Raw genomic sequence first — 7,998 nt, 5'->3', positions numbered from 1 at the left:
CACACACACACACACACACACACACACACACACACACACACACACACCTACAATGTCTGAAAAGTGAGATCTTCTTTTCTTTTTTGTGAGAAAAAAAAACGCAGGGTGAGAAAGTGAGGCGTTAACGTGCATGCGTGTGCTCATACGCGTGTTAGCGCGCAATTGTCTGTGACATGATGGGGTAACCACAGCAGCCAGCCTCCCCCCGCCCCCTGCCTCACACCCATTATCCTTTTCTAATTACACTTTCCCTCTGAAACAGTGGATCATAGGGCACCCATTGACTGCTTTTAATCCGCCACCAAATTTTAATTAACACAGACGTGACCCCCCCGTCTCCGATACATCCCGGAGAACGTCGGGATCACAATAACTCATAAATCACAGCCGCAGATTTCATTCCCTTCCGCTTTCCTCCGGTGATGGATTTCCAGATGGGGGCCGGTGGCTGGTAATGTCTGGGGGGGGGGGGGGAGACGTTGAGAGAGAGTGTTTTAGAGACCGGAGAGGGACAAAGACTGTATAAGTAGGTGGACAGAAAGGCTCCGTTTGAGAAAGATGAGTGTTTATGTGTATGTAAGAGAGACGGCAGCATCTCTGGTGCACGCTGTCGACCTTTAATAGATTTGCTACCGAGGAGAGGATTACGCAGGATGTGAAATGAGGCTGTGCTAAATACGCCGGGTTTTGAGGAACACGATGTGGGCCGGCCAACGTCACAGCCTCAGAAGATCAAAAGGCTGAACGAGTATGAAGATGAGCACATGCGTGCATTGTCCCTTTAATCACGGACTTCTCCGAACATGCGTACGGGTTGTCATTAACCTACAAGTAAGAACAGCGACGGCCTGTGTTCTTGATTCTCACGCTACTCGGCGCGCGTGTGTTTTTGTTTGCGTATCTGTGTGTATGTGTGTGTGTGTGTTTGCATATATATGTGTGTGTGTGTGTGTGGAGGTGGGCAGGGTGCTGGGGTTTGTTATTACTAAATCGCTCATCCATGCTACTAATTAAGATGCATAGCATCCCCCTATGAACGTCAGTGTCGCTAATTATCAAACAATGTAGTGCTCACCAGATATGAGAACTGGCAGCCTCTGTAGTCATGTTACCAACCTATTACTGCTACAATTACCAAGTGCCTGTCAGTCTCCTTGTTAGTCATCGGCCTTCATTTCGTCTCTACTAATGCCTGACTTTCTTTCCTTCTCTCTCCCTCCCTCCCTCCCTCCCTTCTTTTCTCTCTCCAGGCTATGGCTTTGTGGATTTTGACAGCCCAGCTGCAGCACAGAAGGCCGTGTCATCTCTCAAAGCCACTGGGGTGCAGGCCCAAATGGCCAAGGTAAGGAGTGTTTAAAAACAACTTAGCGCCGCCACTTCCCCTTGCATTATCATTAGCACTTTTGTTGCGCGTCTCGCTCCCTCCGGGGATTTAATACTGTGCACTTATCACACTTCATAGACTTTGATGGATCGGAAAGCTCCCCAAAACTGGTTTTGTCCATAAACACACTTTTATAGAAAGTAATTTTCCGCATAGCTTTGCTGTTTAATGACTAACTCGCTCACTCTAATACAAGAAGGCTCTTAAATGTGGGCTTATAAGTGCGTTTGTATGGCTATATGACAAGCTGGGAGGCGACTGCGGTGCCTGTGGGGTCTGTTTTATCTTACCGGCACTCTGTGACGGGGCAAAGCTGCAGTCTCGCACAATCCAGCATCAAGACTTTGTCCTGCATGCGGGTCCCTCGTGGGAGCATGTGCGTCCGTGGGGTCCTTCCACGGCAAACGGACTTGGGTGCCAGCATGTGAGCTGGCCCGGCTGTAGCTGAAGATTGACCAGCCGCTCGTCCCGTGTTGCGTAGTGTTATTAGCCCGCTAAAGTGGAAGCAGATGAGACGAGCTGTTTCAGTTGGACAAAGAGGGCCCCGGTGAGTTGCACAACGGAGCCGGGTTGACAGACACAGACGCACATGGAGAGGTGTGGCTTTGAGTAAGAACACAGTGGCTGGGGTTGTGTGCTTATTCACCCTTGAACCTCAGAATCTTGTAGCGGATTGGGACTTAATATTGATTGTTGCGTATTTGGTTGTCCCCAAAAGAACATCAGTTCTATTATAAATGTATGTCGACCCTCGGTCCAGGCTAGCAGCCGTCCTTTCCGCATCTGTCTTTTCTAAATCTTTCATTCCCTTGCCGCTGTAGCGAGACTCATCACAGACTTTAAGCGCAGCGGGGCTCTCTCTCCGGACATCTATGATAGACGAGCCCACATGGCTAAACCAGGCTATTTCTGTACCAGCCCAGGATTTGCTGCTGTCAGAATATTTGAATAGGTGAGCAAAATGTCAGTAGCATTAAAGCAATGAATATGCTGATGACTATGAGTGATTTTCTCAGCATTTGATCTGATCCAGAAAATCCCCCCCCCCCTCCTTGAAGCCAAAGAAGCCCCGACGAGATGGAGCACGGCGATGGAGCCAGCGCAGATGACAGAATTGATGATAACGATGAAGGTGGCAATTATTCTGATCAAATGGGATGAGATCTGACAGGAGGAGATGATATTCCGAGCGGTGCTCAGGTGTGCCATTTCTCAAATGCACCATTTGGCCGTTTCCTCTCCCCACCAGTGTCCTTCTTCCAATATTTATAAGAAGCCAGCCTCTCAGAATACAGATAAGACTCCCGTGCTCTTTGCCCGGTTTATTTTCACACCCCTACTTTGCATCGCTCCCCTTTTCTCAGTCAATATGTTCATGAGAGAGGTCTGGCGTCCCAAATCTAAAGAGCTGACCTTTTTAAGGATGTTTGTTTGCATAGGTGTGCATGTGTGGGCACATTCACAAAATCATTTCCTATTAGCATTTCTGTATAATAGTTCGTTTTTTTTGTGATGATCCATTGTTCTGTTCACACAAATAGAAAGGCCAGCATTCTGTGCCGGAGCTCTGTGCTTTTATCACACTTGTGAGAGACATTAAGGAGTAGTTTGCTTTTATGGACTCCCTCTCCGTCTCTGTGATGTCTCTTTACCAGGTATCACTCCCATCACCCTATCGGGTCCTCTACCTTGCCCCCTCTCCGTTCTCTCGAACCCCTCATCGCCGTTTCCTCTTCACATTTGTAAAAACACATTTGTATTCCCATCCACCGTGTGTTCCCCTGCCAGATATGCAGCGAGTGCAATTTATTCCCATCAATAATTAACAGCAGGCCGTCTTTGTGTCTGCCTACCTGCCAAGGTGTCTCTGACACCCTCCTCTCCGTCACGGCGGAGCCGCGTTCCCCTGGCGGGGGCCGGATGAAAGGCCCAGGTGCGCTTCGGGGAAGGTGTAAATCGCAAAGACGATTGCCAACACCACAGACGACTTCCACAATAAGAGCATTCAGCCTCATTCGCTCACTCCCCCAGCTCCATTTTGTCACATATATCTCTCCACAACAAAGTAATAAACGAATAGCAAGTCGGAGCCAGAGGCTTTGCGCTCATTAAATAAAACCGTCACGGTAATCAAGTTGCGCCTTTTTTTTTCCCAGCCTTTAAAACGCTTTTATTATGGTGCCTTATTTTAAGCACAGCTGCATAGGAGGCATGAAGAGAGACACCGAGGCGAAGAGGGAAGCGTCACTTGATTTCCTCTTCTTCCTCCGATGTAACACCCTGCTGTCTCTCTCCTCTTACTCCCCTTGGAATTTGAAATACCAAGGCAGCAGAGATGAAACATTGCCTTCCTTTTGTCTCGCCCACCCCCGGGGACGGTGACAGCGAGAGGGAGGAGAGGAGCCATAATTAAGATACCTAAAGGACACTTCCCCCCTGCACCTCCCTTCCTGTCACTCACCTCTACACAAGTCACAGATAAGAGCACTTAGCATAGGTGTGTGTGTGTGTGTGTGTTTGAGTGTATATCTGTGTGAGTGCAAGTTTGTGCGTGTATCTGTGTGTGTGCCTGTATACACAGTACACAAGGATTCTATTTTGTGTGTACATTCACACAAACAAATAGACATTTGAGAGGTTTTTGATTTAGGTCATGTTACCTCTCCTACAAAGTGACATTCCCTTAAGACTAAACTGCACTCTCTATTATGTTTGGAGGGAATTATATCATTTATTAAATATTCTCTCCCAGGTTACGGTCGTAGTTTTCAAGGTTAATGTTGTAAATAAAATTGAAATGAAAATGCAACAGACTACTTGGTTAGGTTAATTAAAAGATCAGGGAAATAAGTATGGCCCTACATTAATAGTTTAGTTTGTCATTTTGGGTTATTTGTTTATTGATGACACTCTCCTGCATATAGAGCCAGGAGGTGATTAGCCTAGCTTAGCATTAAGACTGGATGCCAGAAGATTCAACAAACAAGAGTTTGTAAGTGTTTATTACATGCTTGTTTGGTGTATTTGGAGAACCAGGCTAGCAGTTTCTACCTCTTTCTAGTCTTTATGCTAAGCTAAGCTATTAGCCTCTCAGGCAAGGCAGATAAGTACTTAACAAAATGTTCTATATGATGTAACAAGAGTGTGAATCATATGATGACAATTCGGGGTAGTCGAAGTCACCTGGAGAGGTAAGGGGGTCCAAGTCTTAATTAGGGGAGTCAGACCCCCCCCTGCCTCCCTGTCATTTCCACCATGAATGTAACTATTGTTCAACTAAGGTTCAATATAAGCAACTATTTGGTCTACTGTATATATGTCAGGATAATAGGTCAAGACATCAGTGTATCTAAAAACCATAATCCATGCGACACAAAAACGTGTGAGAGAGAGAGAGAGAGAGAGAGAGAGAGAGAGAGAGAGAGAGAGAGACATTGAGTATAGGCACACATTTGCCTCCTGACACCATGGACTCCCTTCTCCATGTCACTTTGTTCAGGTAGCTTTCCCGAACTGTGAAAACTGACGCGTGGAGCAGACAGAATGATAACAGGTAAACGCCGCGTCGAGCTTCGCCGATGCAAACCTGTCAACCATCCGCTCGCCTCACTCTCTGCAGGCTGCCATTTTCCCCTTGAGCCAATCAGACTGAATTATGGGAAGGGCGCCCTCGATTGTGGTGTCTGTGTCGGAGAGGTAATTCCGCCTGACAGCTGCTTGCTTTCAGACAACAGCCAGTCTTTATGGAAATCATCCCTCCCTTTCCTCGCTGCAGTCGGCTTTCTGCTGATAACAGCCCGGATGAAAACAAAGCTGTCCTTTTCTACTTTTTTTTTTTTTTTCTCTCTCTTTCTCTGTGTGGAGAGCCAAGAATTTGCAAAACAACTCTGTAACATCATATGGTTTCTGACAATGTACGCCCTGCTTTGATGTTACACACGTTAGGGCCAATATGAGCATGAAGCTGACATTTGCTGTCTTTGGATCGGACCAGAATCTCTGTGATGCTCTGAAGATGCATGTGGTTTACCTTCAAAGCTAAAATTCCTTCCACTGTATTTATTTTATTATTTTGTTCTGGAAGAAAAAAAGAAAATCATAAAATTAGTAAGTTTCACGCTTCCAAATGTCACACAAAGACGGTGCTTTGCGTCATTTGACTATGATATTGATTTTGGAGAGTTTTTCCCCCCGATGCCTTGATTTGAAGCCGCGGTGTCTCAGTGCAGTGTGCCTCCTGGTTCCAATGGCCAATATTTATACGGTTCACAGAAGCTACAGGCAGACAGAAAGGCGCTGCTTGCCCTTCACTTCCCATTACAGTGGGGGAAATTATGCTAAAAGCGTCATTAAAGTGCCTCCATGAAGTGAATCCCAAATGTTTATGATAACACAGCGCTCGCACCGGCCCATCAACCAGTAGTCACCAGCGGATGCTTCAGACGGTTTAACGGTGTGAAGTGAACCGGAGTGTTCGGTCCTCCCGCACCCTCTCATTTATTCTCACTACCTTTCACTTGCTCCGTCTCCCCGGCCTGTCTTCTCCTTCCTCTCTCCCGGGGAAGATTTCCTGTCAATATTACATTTATATTCATGCGAGAAGCACGGATCCCCCTCTGGGTGGTCTGCAGTCAGTCAGCAGTCTCCTTATTATGCTTTAAAGGTGACTCCTCTGACGCCTTAGCTCCGTTCACACCCGGGACCCCACGGTGTGGCTCAACACAGGGTGACCTCTGGGCGATAATCTAAAGGGGATGGCTGATGGTGCCGTTACAGTTGGTTGCTGACAACAGCTAAGCCCCCCCCTCCCCCCCTCCCCCCAAGCATTGGTTTAACCTGGGGAGCACATAATAGGGGGAGATGCATTGTATCGTGAATACAGCGGGATAATTGGACAGACTTTGGGGGATACAGGTGCTCACTCAGCAGCATCACTCACCTCTCTGTTCGATGTTCGCCACCTTGAACGCCATGCCATTTCCCCTCTGACATCCACCGTGGTGTTCGTTCGCGAAGCATATGGTGTCAGAGCGCAGTGCGGCGATCAGCACTTCCCCCCCGAAGCCGCCATCGACAAGGGCGTCCTCGTGATTATAGTCGCTCGCACGCAGCTCATTTCCCTCCACACTGGAATACAGCGCGCAAGCATCCCAAAGATGCTCGTCAGCACGTAGTGTGTATGCATCGCTCCGCTCGCAGTCGTAGCTTCATGCGCTTTGCAATGGCGACAGCATAGCTTCGAGAGACTGTGTAGCATAAAGCTAATCATACTTTACCTACGTATAGGCATCCTGTTGATCCCCTATTCCCTTGGCTTGGCTTGCTAATGTTTTGTTTTCAATAAACCAGCAGATGAGTTTGTCAGTTTAAACAATTTTCCAGTTTTAGGATTGAGTTGACCCTGTTTTTCCAGTGTTGTTTCAACAGGCCTGAGACGCTACTATTTTGTCCCGCCCAGCATAAAGGTAGGCACATGGACACGATTGAAGGAAATGGTTGAAATATCTGCAGTGCAGACGATCTCACTCATGGAAGGAAAAAAAAGAAAAGATACAATCACTTGCCAATGTGTCATTTGGTAGCTGCGCCCCGGCTGAGCACACAGTCCCCCTCCCCCTTGCTCCTCCCGCAGAAGTGATAGTTTTGAAGGGCAAAGTCGGTGAGAGTGAGATGGACCATCTGACGAGCGCCGGCTCCCGAGCACCTCCGTTGGCTTCCGCTGTCTCCGCCGTCTAATTACGCTTCAATCATCCGCGGGAGCTCTGCGTGCGGTAAATTATTTCGCCGAGCAGTGCGGAGACGTGCCGCCGAGCTGCGAGCATGAGAGGGAGTGAGAAACGGAGGCGAAGTAGAAATCAGTGAGAGCTGGAGTGGAAAAAGAAAAAAAAAAGATGGAAGCCAAAAAGGTTGGGAAAGAGTGTGAGAAAAATGAAGTTGAGAGGGAGACAAAGAGTGAAAGACACTCCGGAAACGGAGAGGGCTGCCAGCCTCAGACGGCCTGTACAGCAGGAGGCCGGCCAGCACTAATGAACAAAGTTACAAACTTATCGCTAACGAGAAAGAGAAAGGACAAGGATAACTGGCAACAGACAGCATCCGCATAGCTAATCCTGCAGTAGATGCTGCTGTGTGAAACTTACACAGATAGAGGAATCATGTGGGTATTATTGCAGTGTCTGCCTAACACTTACAGTCTGTCATTTGGCTCTTTTTTGCATGTGGCGTTATTGGTTTCCACTGTAGCAGCAAAAAAGGGATCTAATTAAAGTACAATTTAGAGCGGTTGTATTTATGTATGTGTGAATACTCTCTGTTCTGTTCCCAAAATGTTGCTCCAAAATAGCCTTGTGTCGAAATGATAGTGTTGAAAGAGAACAGCGAAGGCCTGGATTCTCTGTAAATTTCACCGCTGCCGTGCTGGCTTTGAAGCAAACATAAATGTGGCTCTGTTAATGGCCACAGTGTGCAGTTATTAGAATGCCTTTGATGTGGCAACTGTGCCGACCTGCTCGCCGTCTCCGTGAATTGATCTGGCTCAATTAGCGGGGCCCCGCGAGGGACGGCGTTCAAAGGGCCGGGGTTTCCACGCCCCGCACTGACACACAGGTGAAACG

The 7,998-nt window shown here is 47.6% G+C and overlaps 1 protein-coding gene across 11 annotated transcripts in view; it reads left to right on the top strand.

The window, feature by feature from the left end:
- Nucleotides 1-7,998, top strand: part of rbms3 (RNA binding motif, single stranded interacting protein) — a 277,908-nt gene that overhangs the window by 162,355 nt on the left and 107,555 nt on the right. For all 11 annotated transcript variants that reach the window (XM_031866616.1, XM_031866614.1, XM_031866615.1 and 8 more), the window contains one exon: nucleotides 1,251-1,342. In XM_031866616.1, coding sequence (XP_031722476.1) covers nucleotides 1,251-1,342 — 92 coding nt within the window. The remainder of the gene's footprint in view (nucleotides 1-1,250; nucleotides 1,343-7,998) is intronic.

Source organism: Anarrhichthys ocellatus, unplaced genomic scaffold (genome assembly GCF_004355925.1).
Source record: "Anarrhichthys ocellatus isolate YVR2014 unplaced genomic scaffold, GSC_Weel_1.0 scaffold35, whole genome shotgun sequence".
NCBI classification, from domain to species: domain Eukaryota; kingdom Metazoa; phylum Chordata; class Actinopteri; order Perciformes; family Anarhichadidae; genus Anarrhichthys; species Anarrhichthys ocellatus.
Note: the sequence above shows the minus strand (reverse complement) of the source record. Positions and strands in the feature narration are given on the sequence as shown.